At 37.0% G+C, this 15,497-nt stretch overlaps 2 protein-coding genes across 3 annotated transcripts; one reads left to right on the forward strand and one right to left on the reverse strand.

Annotated features, from left to right (window-relative positions):
* The first annotated feature begins 7,322 nt into the window (after nt 1-7,322).
* Nucleotides 7,323-9,120, forward strand: LOC148072511 (uncharacterized). The gene is made up of 2 exons (XM_087799500.1): nt 7,323-8,352; nt 9,000-9,120. Exon 1 carries the CDS (start codon nt 7,565-7,567, stop codon nt 8,270-8,272), a length of 708 nt encoding a protein of 235 aa, XP_087655626.1. The 5' UTR covers nt 7,323-7,564; the 3' UTR covers nt 8,273-8,352; nt 9,000-9,120.
* On the reverse strand, nt 8,386-15,294 carry vgll1l (vestigial like family member 1-like). 2 transcript variants are annotated; one of them, XM_087799502.1, is made up of 4 exons: nt 15,141-15,291; nt 13,128-13,355; nt 11,888-12,232; nt 8,386-9,201 (listed from the first exon to the last, which is right to left on the reverse strand). In XM_087799502.1, exons 2-4 carry the CDS (start codon nt 13,315-13,317, stop codon nt 9,164-9,166), a joined length of 573 nt encoding a protein of 190 aa, XP_087655628.1. In that variant the 5' UTR covers nt 13,318-13,355; nt 15,141-15,291; the 3' UTR covers nt 8,386-9,163. The 2 variants fall into 2 exon arrangements, with proteins under 2 accessions (XP_087655628.1, XP_087655627.1); XM_087799501.1 differs by having other exon boundaries at nt 8,387-9,201; nt 13,128-13,346; nt 15,141-15,294.
* Between the last annotated feature and the right edge of the window lie 203 nt (nt 15,295-15,497).

A 15,497-nucleotide genomic window follows, 5' to 3' on the forward strand; every position in this document is an offset into this window, starting at 1 on the left:
AAATGTTCAAGGTTATTTGACAAATGTTCAAGGTTATTTGACACACGTTCAAGGTTATTTGACACATGTTCAAGGTTATTTGACACATGTTCAAGGTTATTTGACACATGTTCAAAGTTATTTGACAAATGTTCAAGGTTATTTGACACACGTTCAAGGTTATTTGACACATGTTCAAGGTTATTTGACACATGTTCAAGGTTATTTGACAAATGTTCAAAGTTATTTGACACACGTTCAAGGTTATTTGACACATGTTCAAGGTTATTTGACACATGTTCAAGGTTATTTGACAAATGTTCAAGGTTATTTGACACACGTTCAAGGTTAGTTGACACACATTCAAGGTTATTTGACACACGTTCAAGGTTATTTGACACATGTTCAAGGTTATTTGACACACGTTCAAGGTTAGTTGACACACATTCAAGGTTATTTGACACACGTTCAAGGTTATTTGACACACGTTCAAGGTTATTTGACACACATTCAAGGTTATTTGACACACGTTCAAGGTTATTTGACACACGTTCAAGGTTATTTGACACACATTCAAGGTTATTTGACACACATTCAAGGTTATTTGACACACGTTCAAGGTTATTTGACACACGTTCAAGGTTATTTGACACACATTCAAGGTTATTTGACACACGTTCAAGGTTATTTGACACACGTTCAAGGTTAGTTGACACACATTCAAGGTTATTTGACACACGTTCAAGGTTATTTGACACACATTCAAGGTTATTTGACACATGTTCAAGGTTAGTTGACACACATTCAAGGTTATTTGACACATGTTCAAGGTTAGTTGACACACATTCAAGGTTATTTGACACACGTTCAAGGTTATTTGACACACGTTCAAGGTTATTTGACACACGTTCAAGGTTATTTGACACACATTCAAGGTCATTTGACACACGTTCAAGCCTCTGACTCTAAAAAAAATAACATTTTCCACGAACGACGTCAAGAGAGAGTTTGATTGACAGGTGCTGACATGACGAGATCATCATGGTTTCCTGTGAACACGACGGTTGCTCATCAGTCAAAGGTTCCTCTCGTGGGCGGAACCGTCTCTCAAATATTCCGGGTCTGATCAAAGCTTCCCAAACAGACCCGGCAGCGTCGCCGTGGCAACAGGATGCTGCGCGATCTATAAATAACCTTCTGGTGATTCATAGAAAAGTGAAGAAGAAGATAATTATGTGTCGACGACTAAACCTCAGAGTCGACCTTTAACTCGAGTCACGAAGAACGACTTCTGTTGGACGTCATGAAGGAAAACATCTCAGCGGGAGGTTCAATATATTCTATATATATGGAATATATATAGAATATATATATATATATATATAGAATATATATATATATATATATAGAATATATATATATATATATATATATATATATATATAACTACAGAACCTGCTGGAGCCTCTGAGACCATCTTATAGTCTGACCTTGGAGAGAAGAACCTCCTCCACCTGTGTGTGAGGCTCAGCACTTACACACTCTTTACACACTCTTTACACACACGTTACACACTCTTTACACACTCTTTACACACACGTTACACACTCTTTACACACTCTTTACACACTCTTTACACACTCTTTACACACACGTTACACACTCTTTACACACTCTTTACACACTCTTTACACACTCTTTACACACTCTTTACACACACGTTACACACTCTTTACACACTCTTTACACACTCTTTACACACTCTTTACACACTCTTTACACACTCTTTACACACACGTTACACACTCTTTACACACTCTTTACACACACGTTACACACTCTTTACACACTCTTTACACACACGTTACACACTCTTTACACACTCTTTACACACTCTTTACACACTCTTTACACACACGTTACACACTCTTTACACACTCTTTACACACACGTCACACACTCTTTACACACTCTTTACACACTCTATACACACTCTTTACACACTCTTTACACACACGTTACACACTCTTTACACACTCTTTACACACACGTTACACACTCTTTACACACTCTTTACACACTCGTTACACACTCTTTACACACTCTTTACACACACGTTACACACTCTTTACACACTCTTTACACACACGTTACACACACACTCAAAAATTGAATTGCAAAAGCTACTAAATGAACAGGTGTGTAGGTGGGAGACACGGGACCAACCAGACAAAAGTTAAAAGTCAAAATTCAATCTTTTTTTCTATTTCTGACTGAATTTAAATCAAGAGAATATTTATTTCAATTTAATTTTCTCGAGTCAATAAAAAATGAATTGAATCTTTTTTCTAATTTTTAAACAACATCAGTGACAAAAGTATGTTTTTTAAATTTTTGTATCACATGTCGTGTCTCGTGTGATAGTTTATCTCATGTGATAGTTTATCTCGTGTGATAGTTTATCTCATGTGATAGTTTATCTCGTGTGATAGCTTATCTCGTGTGATAGTTTATTTCGTGTGATAGTTATAAGCTTATCTCGTGTGATAGTTTATCTCGTGTGATAGTTTATCTCGTGTGATAGTTTATTTCGTGTGATAGTTTATCTCGTGTGGTAGTTTATCTCGTGTGATAGTTTATCTCGTGTGATAGTTTATCTCGTGTGATAGTTTATCTCGTGTGGTAGTTTATCTCGTGTGATAGTTTATCTCATGTGATAGTTTATCTCGTGTGATAGCTTATCTCGTGTGATAGTTTATTTCGTGTGATAGTTATAAGCTTATCTCGTGTGATAGTTTATCTCGTGTGATAGTTTATCTCGTGTGATAGTTTATTTCGTGTGATAGTTTATCTCGTGTGGTAGTTTATCTCGTGTGATAGTTTATCTCGTGTGATAGTTTATCTCGTGTGGTAGTTTATCTCGTGTGATAGTTTATCTCGTGTGATAGTTTATCTCGTGTGATAGTTTAGCTCATGTGATAGTTTATCTCGTGTGATAGCTTATCTCGTGTGATAGTTTATCTCGTGTGATAGTTTATCTCATGTGATAGTTTATCTCGTGTGATAGTTTATCTCATGTGACAGTTTATCTCGTGTGAGAGCTTATCTCGTGTGATAGTTTATTTCGTGTGATAGTTTATCTCGTGTGGTAGTTTATCTCGTGTGATAGTTTATCTCGTGTGATAGTTTATCTCGTGTGATAGTTTAGCTCATGTGATAGTTTATCTCGTGTGATAGTTTATCTCGTGTGATAGTTTATCTCATGTGATAGTTTATCTCATGTGATAGCTTATCTCGTGTGATAGTTTATCTCGTGTGATAGTTTATCTCGTGTGATAGCTTATCTCGTGTGATAGTTTATCTCGTGTGATAGTTTATCTCGTGTGACAGTTTAGCTCATGTGATAGTTTATCTCGTGTGATAGCTTATCTCGTGTGATAGTTTATCTCGTGTGATAGTTTATTTCGTGTGATAGTTTATCTCGTGTGGTAGTTTATCTCGTGTGATAGTTTATCTCGTGTGATAGTTTATTTCGTGTGATAGTTTATCTCGTGTGGTAGTTTATCTCGTGTGATAGTTTATCTCGTGTGATAGTTTATCTCGTGTGATAGTTTAGCTCATGTGATAGTTTATCTCGTGTGATAGCTTATCTCGTGTGATAGTTTATCTCGTGTGATAGTTTATCTCATGTGATAGTTTATCTCGTGTGATAGTTTATCTCATGTGACAGTTCATCTCGTGTGATAGTTTATCTCATGTGATAGTTTATCTCATGTGATAGTTTATCTCGTGTGATAGTTTATCTCATGTGATAGTTTATCTCGTGTGATAGTTTATCTCATGTGATAGTTTATCTCGTGTGACAGTTTATCTCGTGTGATAGTTTATCTCATGTGATAGTTTATCTCATGTGATAGTTTATCTCGTGTGATAGTTTATCTCATGTGATAGTTTATCTCGTGTGATAGTTTATCTCATGTGATAGTTTATCTCATGTGATAGTTTATCTCGTGTGATAGTTTATCTCATGTGATAGTTTATCTCGTGTGATAGTTTATCTCATGTGATAGTTTATCTCGTGTGATAGTTTATCTCGTGTGATAGTTTATTTCGTGTGATAGTTTATCTCGTGTGGTAGTTTATCTCGTGTGATAGCTTATCTCGTGTGATAGTTTATCTCGTGTGATAGTTTATCTCGTGTGACAGTTTAGCTCATGTGATAGTTTATCTCGTGTGATAGCTTATCTCGTGTGATAGTTTATCTCGTGTGATAGTTTATTTCGTGTGATAGTTTATCTCGTGTGGTAGTTTATCTCGTGTGATAGTTTATCTCGTGTGATAGTTTATTTCGTGTGATAGTTTATCTCGTGTGGTAGTTTATCTCGTGTGATAGTTTATCTCGTGTGATAGTTTATCTCGTGTGATAGTTTAGCTCATGTGATAGTTTATCTCGTGTGATAGCTTATCTCGTGTGATAGTTTATCTCGTGTGATAGTTTATCTCATGTGATAGTTTATCTCGTGTGATAGTTTATCTCATGTGACAGTTCATCTCGTGTGATAGTTTAGCTCATGTGATAGTTTATCTCGTGTGATAGCTTATCTCGTGTGATAGTTTATCTCGTGTGATAGTTTATCTCATGTGATAGTTTATCTCGTGTGATAGTTTATCTCGTGTGATAGTTTATCTCGTGTGATAGTTTAGCTCATGTGATAGTTTATCTCGTGTGATAGCTTATCTCGTGTGATAGTTTATCTCGTGTGATAGTTTATCTCATGTGATAGTTTATCTCGTGTGATAGTTTATCTCATGTGACAGTTCATCTCGTGTGATAGTTTATCTCATGTGATAGTTTATCTCATGTGATAGTTTATCTCGTGTGATAGTTTATCTCATGTGATAGTTTATCTCGTGTGATAGTTTATCTCATGTGATAGTTTATCTCGTGTGACAGTTTATCTCATGTGATAGTTTATCTCGTGTGATAGTTTATCTCATGTGACAGTTCATCTCGTGTGATAGTTTAGCTCATGTGATAGTTTATCTCGTGTGATAGCTTATCTCGTGTGATAGTTTATCTCGTGTGATAGTTTATCTCATGTGATAGTTTATCTCGTGTGATAGTTTATCTCATGTGATAGTTTATCTCATGTGATAGTTTATCTCGTGTGATAGTTTATCTCATGTGACAGTTCATCTCGTGTGATAGTTTAGCTCATGTGATAGTTTATCTCGTGTGATAGCTTATCTCGTGTGATAGTTTATCTCGTGTGATAGTTTATCTCATGTGATAGTTTATCTCGTGTGATAGTTTATCTCGTGTGATAGTTTATCTCGTGTGATAGTTTAGCTCATGTGATAGTTTATCTCGTGTGATAGCTTATCTCGTGTGATAGTTTATCTCGTGTGATAGTTTATCTCATGTGATAGTTTATCTCGTGTGATAGTTTATCTCATGTGACAGTTCATCTCGTGTGATAGTTTATCTCATGTGATAGTTTATCTCATGTGATAGTTTATCTCGTGTGATAGTTTATCTCATGTGATAGTTTATCTCGTGTGATAGTTTATCTCATGTGATAGTTTATCTCGTGTGACAGTTTATCTCGTGTGATAGTTTATCTCATGTGATAGTTTATCTCATGTGATAGTTTATCTCGTGTGATAGTTTATCTCATGTGATAGTTTATCTCGTGTGATAGTTTATCTCATGTGATAGTTTATCTCGTGTGATAGTTTATCTCGTGTGATAGTTTATTTCGTGTGATAGTTTATCTCGTGTGGTAGTTTATCTCGTGTGATAGTTTATCTCGTGTGATAGTTTATCTCGTGTGATAGTTTAGCTCATGTGATAGTTTATCTCGTGTGATAGCTTATCTCGTGTGATAGTTTATCTCGTGTGATAGTTTATCTCATGTGATAGTTTATCTCTTGTGATAGTTTATCTCGTGTGATAGTTTATCTCGTGTGGTAGTTTATCTCATGTGATAGTTCTATAAACCTGAGCTGTGTCTCAAATCACAGACTTGCGTACTTCGACTTAGTATTTTAAGTTTCAATTCTAAGTATGTGAAATGTAGTTCTCCATGTACACTAAAATCATAAAACACACAAAACTGAGTATGGATCGATGGACACTTTCTACAATAAACTGCTCCATCTCAGTGACGTTTTAAATGGAAGTTACGTCATATATATATATATATATTCATATACTTACAGGTGTATTTTCAGCAGCAGTATAATGACGACACGTCTTCACTGCTGATACCGGCGTAAATAACTCGTCAATATTTCTCATATTTGTTGAAACCAAACGTGCTGCCAGCAGGTGTCGCTAGTGTTCCTACAGCTGGTTGAAACCATCATTAAATAGTAGTAGAAGAAGAAGCTGTCGCGTCATTTCCTGTTAGTGTGTAGTGTTGTAGTGTGTAGTGTTGTAGTGTGTAGTGTTGTGATTTTAGACACAGCATGAGTCTGGTTCTGCTCCAGGTTTCTTCTAAAAGGATTTTATGATCAGACACTTAAAGAGAATACTTGAGTCACCAGCAGTTTTAATAACAGACGTGACGAAGGTTCGTCGTCGTCTTCGTGTGACGAGAAGGAAAGTCAAGGTCGTGACTCAAGGAAATAATGATCATAATATAATGAAACTTATATAAATGTGACGAAACGTTATGATGATTAAAAAGTGTCATAAATTTACAAAGAAAGCCAAACATATGAAACAGTTTATTTGTTCCTGACGGATATAAAGAGTAACGTTCAGAGGTGAAGGATTGTTGACATGAAGTCACTGCTTTTACAACAAATACATCAATAATGGTCTTAAACTGCATGAACCGGAGCCTGATTTTCTTCTTGAAAACACTTCATTCTCACCCACCAGTATATAGAGAAGTTCTGGATCCACGAGTATACAGAGAAGTTCTGGATCCACGAGTATACAGAGAAGTTCTGGATCCACGAGTATACAGAGAAGTTCTGGATCCACGAGTATACAGAGAAGTTCTGGATCCACGAGTATACAGAGTAGTTCTGGATCCACGAGTATACAGAGAAGTTCTGGATCCACGAGTATACAGAGAAGTTCTGGATCCACGAGTATACAGAGAAGTTCTGGATCCACGAGTATACAGAGAAGTTCTGGATCCACGAGTATACAGAGAAGTTCTGGATCCACGAGTATACAGAGTAGTTCTGGATCCACGAGTATACAGAGAAGTTCTGGATCCACGAGTATACAGAGTAGTTCTGGATCCACGAGTATACAGAGAAGTTCTGGATCCACGAGTATACAGAGAAGTTCTGGATCCACGAGTATACAGAGAAGTTCTGGATCCACGAGTATACAGAGAAGTTCTGGATCCACGAGTATACAGAGAAGTTCTGGATCCACGAGTATACAGAGAAGTTCTGGATCCACGAGTATACAGAGTAGTTCTGGATCCACGAGTATACAGAGAAGTTCTGCATCCACGAGTATATAAGAAGTTCTGGATCCACGAGTATACAGAGAAGTTCTGGATCCACGAGTATACAGAGAAGTTCTGGATCCACGAGTATACAGAGAAGTTCTGGATCCATGAGTATACAGAGAAGTTCTGGATCCACGAGTATACAGAGAAGTTCTGGATCCACGAGTATACAGAGAAGTTCTGGATCCACGAGTATACAGAGAAGTTCTGGATCCACGAGTATACAGAGAAGTTCTGGATCAACGAAGTTCTGGATCCACGAGTATACAGAGAAGTTCTGGATCCACGAGTACATAGAGAAGTTCTGGATCCACGAGTATACAGAGAAGTTCTGGATTCACGAGTATACAGAGAAGTTCTGGATCCACGAGTATACAGAGAAGTTCTGGATCCACGAGTATACAGAGAAGTTCTGGATCCACGAGTACATAGAGAAGTTCTGGATTCACGAGTATACAGAGAAGTTCTGGATCCACGAGTATACAGAGAAGTTCTGGATCCACGAGTATACAGAGAAGTTCTGGATCCACGAGTATACAGAGAAGTTCTGGATCCACGAGTACATAGAGAAGTTCTGGATTCACGAGTATACAGAGAAGTTCTGGATCCACGAGTATACAGAGAAGTTCTGGATCCACGAGTATACAGAGAAGTTCTGGATCCACGAGTACATAGAGAAGTTCTGGATCCACGAGTATACAGAGAAGTTCTGGATCCACGAGTACATAGAGAAGTTCTGGATCCACGAGTATACAGAGAAGTTCTGGATCCACGAGTATACAGAGAAGTTCTGGATCCACGAGTATACAGAGTAGTTCTGGATCCACGAGTATACAGAGTAGTTCTGGATCCACGAGTACATAGAGAAGTTCTGGATCCACAAGTACATAGAGAAGTTCTGGATTCACGAGTATACAGAGAAGTTCTGGATCCACGAGTATACAGAGAAGTTCTGGATCCACGAGTACATAGAGAAGTTCTGGATTCACGAGTATACAGAGAAGTTCTGGATCCACGAGTATACAGAGAAGTTCTGGATCCACGAGTACATAGAGAAGTTCTGGATCCACGAGTATACAGAGAAGTTCTGGATCCACGAGTATACAGAGAAGTTCTGGATCCACGAGTATACAGAGTAGTTCTGGATCCACGAGTATACAGAGTAGTTCTGGATCCACGAGTACATAGAGAAGTTCTGGATTCACGAGTATACAGAGAAGTTCTGGATCCACGAGTATACAGAGAAGTTCTGGATCCACGAGTACATAGAGAAGTTCTGGATCCACGAGTATACAGAGAAGTTCTGGATCCACGAGTACATAGAGAAGTTCTGGATCCACGAGTATACAGAGAAGTTCTGGATCCACGAGTATACAGAGAAGTTCTGGATCCACGAGTATACAGAGAAGTTCTGGATCCACAAGTATATAAGAAGTTCTGGATCCACGAGTATACAGAGAAGTTCTGGATCCACAAGTATATAAGAAGTTCTGGATCCACGAGTATACAGAGAAGTTCTGGATCCACGAGTATACAGAGAAGTTCTGGATCCAAGACACGAGGAAGCATCACAGACGAGGAACGATGACGTCGACAAACAGGTTCCACTTCCTGTTCCGAGGAACCAGGAAGTGCAGGAGCAGCTTCTGTCGCCTCCACATCTGAAAGTGTCCGTGACGTGAAGACGAGCCTGAACTTCTGAACCATCAGTACCAGTACAAGTCCTTCTTGTCCAGATGTCGTCCTGAAAGGAAACTTCATTATCATTTGTGTCGCAACAGGTTCTTGTTCAGAGAATCACTTTTTCTCGTTTCCTAGTTTTGTTCACATTCTTACATTTAAAAAAATAGATATTATTATTATTAATATATTATGTTTGTCTTTTCACACACTTTGTTCAAAACAGTAAATTGAAATCTATTGAAAATTACATGAGAATATTGGCAATTAAATTGAAGAAAAAAGAACATTGAATGAAAATATTGACAACAAAAGTGTAAAAAAAATAAAATGAAAATATTGGCAACAAAAGTGTAAAAAAAATAAAATGAAAATATTGACAACAAAAGTGTAAAAAAAATAAAATGAAAATATTGGCAACATCGAAATCATTGATCCTCAGATCTTGTTAATATGGGGACACCCTGGAAAGTTGACCAGTCCATCACAGACTGACCTGAAGAGAACTCGAGTCACTTCGTACGATCTAATGACTTCAGGCTGGAATTGAACCTGATTTTACTGCTTTTCTTTGTCAACTTTGTTGATTCTCCCTTTTTGCTCCGGTTTCCTCCCACAGTTGAAAAACAGTGAACCGTGTAGAAACTGAATCAATGATTAATGATGATGTTCGTTGTTGACGTTTCCTTCATTCTCGAGTCACGACGTCAATCATTACATTTCCTGTTGAACGACGTCAACAATAGAATCAAAAGTCTTTTCGTGGAAGTTTTTGGTCCAGAATATTTTTCTGTCATTTCTGACGTCATCATGTTAACGAGGTTTTTATCTTGTTCTCGTGAATCGAATCATCAGCAGGATCTTATCTCAACTCTTGTGATTCATTGTTTCATCAATAATCAAGTATGTGTTTCACTGAAGTCTGGTCTGATTCATCCATGGATCGTTGGTTCAATTCCTCAAGTGTTTGAAAGTTACACGCAAACAAAGAAACGTGTTAAAGATTCATTAAATCAAATATTTATGTATTTAAACATCACAAGCTGCTGTCGTTTCTTGGATAAACTCTTTCGTGAAACTGATTTTTAATGTATTTATTTAACTCTTTATAACCTGTAGCGACGAGATCCACTCGTTTATTTATCAAAACATTATTCTGTCGTAAAAAAAACGATTGATCTTCAGGATGAATTGAAACAAAGATAACAAGTTGTCGTTCAAACTCAGGTTGTTATCGACTCGTTCACTAAAGTTAAACAGTTTATTTAACGAGAAGTTTATCATCAATATTATCAAAAATATTTTACCAACAGGTAAAAAAAAGATAATTTTATGAAATGTTTGTGAAATAATGTGTATTTATATGAACTTTAAACAGTTCGAAAATTCTAGAGAATCTTTGACGCGTTTGTTTATTTTGAAAGTTTCATAAACACTTCCTGTTTCATGTGGAAGTTTTTAAGAACGACTCGTATTCTTCCAGGAAACTTCAACACTTGTATTATTACTTAGTTAGTTAGTATTACTTAGTTATACTCTGAGCCTCCACATGTGTTGTTGTTGTTGTTGTTGTTTTAGTTGTTGTTGTTGTGGTTGTTGTTGTTGTTGTTGTTGTTGTTGTGGTTGTTGTTGTTGTGGTTGTTGTTGTGGTTGTTGTTGTTGTGGTTGTGGTTGTTGTTGTTGTTGTTGTGGTTGTTGTTTTTGTTGTGGTTGTTGTTGTTGTTGTTGTTGTTGTGGTTGTGGTTGTTGTAGTTGTAGTTGTTGTTGTTGTTGTTGTTGTTGTTGTGGTTGTTGTTGTTGTGGTTGTTGTTGTGGTTGTTGTTGTTGTGGTTGTGGTTGTTGTTGTTGTGGTTGTTGTTTTTGTTGTGGTTGTTGTTGTTGTTGTTGTGGTTGTGGTTGTTGTTGTTGTGGTTGTTGTTTTGGTTGTTGAGGTTGTTGTTGTTGTTGTTTTGGTTGTTGAGGTTGTTTTTGTTGTTGTTGTTGTGGTTGTTGTTGTTTTTGTTGTGGTTGTTGTTGTTGTGGTTGTTGTGGTTGTTTTTGTTGTGGTTGTGGTTGTTTTTGTTGTGGTTGTTGTTGTTGTTGTGGTTGTTTTTGTTGTTGTGGTTGTTTTTGTTGTGGTTGTTTTTGTTGTGGTTGTTGTTGTTGTGGTTATTTTTGTTGTGGTTGTTGTTGTTGTGGTTGTTTTTGTTGTGGTTGTTGTTGTTGTGGTTGTTGTTGTTGTGGTTGTTTTTGTTGTGGTTGTTGTTGTGGTTGTTGTTGTTGTGGTTGTTTTTGTTGTGGTTGTTGTGGTTGTGGTTGTTGTTGTTGTTGTTGTTGTGGTTGCTGTTGTTGTTGTTGTTGTGGTTGTTGTGGTTGTTGTTGTTGTTGTGGTTGTTGTTGTGGTTGTTTTTGTCGCTGTTGTTGTGGTTGTTTTTGTCGCTGTTGTTGTTGTGGTTGTTGTGGTTGTAGTTGTTGTTGTTGTGGTTGTTGTTGTTGTTGTTGTTGTTGTTGTTGTTGTGGTTGTGGTTGTGGTTGTTGTTGTTGTTGTTGTTGTTGTGGTTGTGGTTGTTGTTGTGGTTGTGGTTGTGGTTGTTGTTGTTGTTGTGGTTGTTGTTGTTGTTGTGGTTGTGGTTGTTGTTGTTGTTGTTGTTGTTGTTGTTGTTGTTGTTGTTGTTGTTGTTGTTGTTGTCGTCGTCACTGAACTGGTTTATTCTTCAACCGTCGCTTCTAAACTTCTCATCAACAGCGATCATAGGTTCTGATCCACTCACCGGACTCGAAGCCCAGGGCCGGCTCCACCGACTCGCTCAGGCCCGGCGCGACGGTCCAGTTGGGCAGCAGGTCCGGTTTGGAGCCGGACGACATGCCGGGCCCGAGGTCGGCGCGGTCGCTGTGCAGCAGGTTGAGCAGCGAGGTGGCGCACTGTTGGCCCGTCAGACCCAGACCGTTGGGCGGGAGGTTGTAGACGGACAGAGCCGGTCCGGGTCCCATCCGGGCGTTGATGTGGCTCCAGGCTCGGCCCGGTTCGTCTGAGGGAGCGAAGACCTGTCGTCGGCCCGGAGGAGCCGACATGTGCGAGTACGAGTCGGCGGGTTCTTGGCAGGCGTTCGGTTGTTCTGTCGGAGAAGAAGAAGATGAAGCTCCTGGAAAGTAGTTCGTCAGTGTTTTCAGGATAATGTGTTTTATTTATATTTGAATTCAGTCGTAAAATCATTTCTTTATTGAAAGATAGATTTTTTTTAATGAATTTAATTCAATTACATTTAAAAAAAAAGAATACATTTCAAATAGAGTCTGTTATTTTAATTCAAATATTTCAAAAATAATTTCTCTAAATTCCATGTTTATTCATTCGTAGCCGTTTAAATTCAAAATCTCTGTAAAGTAGCGTCGTCAGACTCAACCAATCGAGCACAGAGTCATTTGCTCTTAAACTCACGTCAAAGTGTGAAACTAACATGAGTTACAAATAACTCAATAATAAACAAATATCTTACTGATGATTGAAATAAACCTTAAACACCTTAAACATTGATGCACCAGTGCTACTTCCTGGTCATGTGATCATCTGCGCATCACATGATTGGCTTAGAGTTTGATCAAACAGCTCAGTGCTCTGTTGGTTTTGTCTGGTGACACTTTTGTGTTTGTTTTTTTGTTTTTTTCCTATTATATCAACATTTTTTGTATATATGTTTCAAGTTTAATATTTTAGAATTAGTAGTATAAAATGTTGATATATATACAGTAGTGTCACCAGACCAAAGCAACAGAGCACCGAGCGACTGGAGCGACTGGAGCGACTGGAGCGACTTCAAGTGACGACGTGAAAGCAAACGATCTATTGCTCGGTTCTCTGTTGGTTTTGACTTTTATATTGAATTCAAGAAGCTACGCATTAAAAAATGATTGAATTATAACGTTCAGGAATAAAAACATCAACAATAAGGTATAAAAGTCATCATTTTAAATGTGAATGTTCTTCAACTAGCAGAAGATCTTCCTCCTCACCCAGCTTGATGCTCTGGAGGCTCTTCTTGTTCTTGTTCAGAGGAGCTTTGGTCTTGCAGGCTTTACTGAGGGCGCGGCTGAAGTGAGCGTCGACCATCGTCCCGATGTCTCCGTGGAAGTAGGTCAGGATCACCGACTGCGAGTGTTCCTCCACCTTCACCGCCGTGGGGTTGTCCGTGTTGTCGTCCATGGTGCAGCAGAAGGATGAAGGTCACAGGACTACGGGTTCTCAGCACACACACACCATCAGTTGAATCATCTCGCTGACCTCCATCAACGACTGTGAGTTTACATTTGTAAAGTTGTCATCGTTTGTGAGATCGACTGCTGTAAAACCTCATAATTAATAAATAACTAAGTATGTATTTGTTCAGGAGAAAACATGAATAAATATATAAAAACACAAATGTATTAACACATGAAAAAATGAATTAATACGTATATAAATGTATAAACATAAATAAATGTATATATACATTACTAAATCAATAAATACAAAACTAAATGTATAAATAGAAAACTAAATGTATATATAAATAAATACATGTATAAACACATAGATAACTATATATACATAAAAAATGTCATTATTAAATATTAATTATAATTACATTAGATAAACTTATATAATATAATATAATAACAATGTGAATATTGTGCTATAGCTGTGTATGTATATATATATATATATATATGTATGTATATTATATATATATATATATATATATATATATATATATATATATATGTACGTATATTTTATATATATATATATATATATATATATATATATATATATATATATATATTTAATTTATTTTATAAATATTACATTTTAACTTGTTGTACATGTTTATATTTTTGTGCTTTTAATTTTTTTAAATGTATTTATACATTTTTTATTTATTTCAGTTTTTCACTGTTTCTTCTGTAATTTATTTGACGTTCCATCTCTGTTGCACTGAGCGTATATTCATCTCTGGCTCCCCCAGTGTCAGGAGAGTGTAACTGCTAAGTCGTGGAACCTCTGTTGCAACAAACCACGTGTTACATGCGTCTGGAAAATCAAAGATAAAACTCTTGACGATGAGTTTTATCTTGACTTTAACAATTGAAGACGCTTCAAAAAGAAACAAATAACTTCTGAAAAAAAAATCTAAATGTTACGTAGTGCTGCTTTAAAATACTGGGATGAACATTTTTCTGGTTCCACTTTACACAAAAAGCAAAAAACTTTGTACAAACTTGACAAATTGACTTCCTTTTCATTCATTCATCGTCGTTGTTTTGCTCCATTGAAGTAAATCCTGTGTTTAATGTTTAAATGTCTTTAAACTTTTAAATTTCGATTTTCTTGACTCACATGAATAATTACTGATGATTGACTCGTCAGTTGTTTCGATCAATTATGTTTCATTAAATCACTTCATGTGTAAAAATATGTTCGCAGTCGATTCATCAGATTGAGAAACTAGATATAAAACATCAAATACATCAAATACAAGTTCTTATCTTCAAACTATAATAACATTTTCATGTTCAACAGGAAATGAAAAATGTTTTTTTCTTCTTGATAAAACGTTGATGAGTTTCTGTTTGTGTATTTGTTGTGTATCCAACACTTGTGTTTGTTCTTATGGTGTTTGTGTGAGTTTGATGTATTTGGTCTAAAGTCGCACAAAATAAAGAAAAACACAAATGTTTGAATCACAAGATTTTCAAGATAAAATCCAAACTAAACAAAAAACAAAGACAAGATCCATCGACACACAACTGTCACAACGTGTGTGTTTGAATCAAAACATTTGTTTTTAGATCATTAACACAAGTGTCTTTTCATAGACACACACTTTTAAACACACTTTGTCATGAGAAACACACACTTGTTTAAAATATCAATGACTCGAGTCTCATGATTGTTGTGTCAACGATTGTGTTCTTGTGATGAACACATCTGGTTACACAACTGTCGACCACGCTTGTTAAACAACCTGAATGTGAATCTTCTCTCACCAGATGTTCCACAAGTCGACAGCTCGTCCTTCATCAGAGTCCAGGCGTCAGACGGTTGTCGGTGCGAATGTAAAGATCATCATACAAGCATCTCAATGTAAAGAAGCTCGTGCTCCGCAGGAACCTTCACTGGACTGATCCGAGTGGAGGAGCAGGAGGGCGTGTGTGGACAACTATGAGCAGAATGTCATCCAGCCAGTTGGTCCAGACGCTCAGAGACGCCTCGTTACTGCTCAGAGCTGTTGAGACGCTCAGGTGAGACGCTCAGGTGAGACGCTCAGGTGAGACGCTCAGGTGAGAAACTCAGCTGAGAAAAATTGTTTCTGAGAATCACATCCTTTTTAATGCAAGTCCAAG

The sequence above is a fragment of the Callionymus lyra genome, chromosome 9, assembly GCF_982586985.1.
Source record: "Callionymus lyra chromosome 9, fCalLyr1.hap1.1, whole genome shotgun sequence".
Taxonomy (NCBI): Eukaryota; Metazoa; Chordata; class Actinopteri; order Syngnathiformes; family Callionymidae; genus Callionymus; species Callionymus lyra.

Excerpts from the sequence above, each read along its gene's own strand:
- LOC148072511 (XM_087799500.1), top strand. The coding sequence starts at position 7,565 with ATGAGTATACAGAGAAGTTCTGGATCCACGAGTATACAGAGAAGTTCT.
- vgll1l (XM_087799502.1), bottom strand. The coding sequence starts at position 13,317 with ATGGACGACAACACGGACAACCCCACGGCGGTGAAGGTGGAGGAACAC. Across the intron at positions 12,233-13,127 it reads CCTCCAGAGCATCAAGCTGG|AACAACCGAACGCCTGCCAA; the intron begins GTGAGGAGGAAG and ends CTTCTCCGACAG. Across the intron at positions 9,202-11,887 it reads GGCCCTGGGCTTCGAGTCCG|GACGACATCTGGACAAGAAG; the intron begins GTGAGTGGATCA and ends GTTTCCTTTCAG.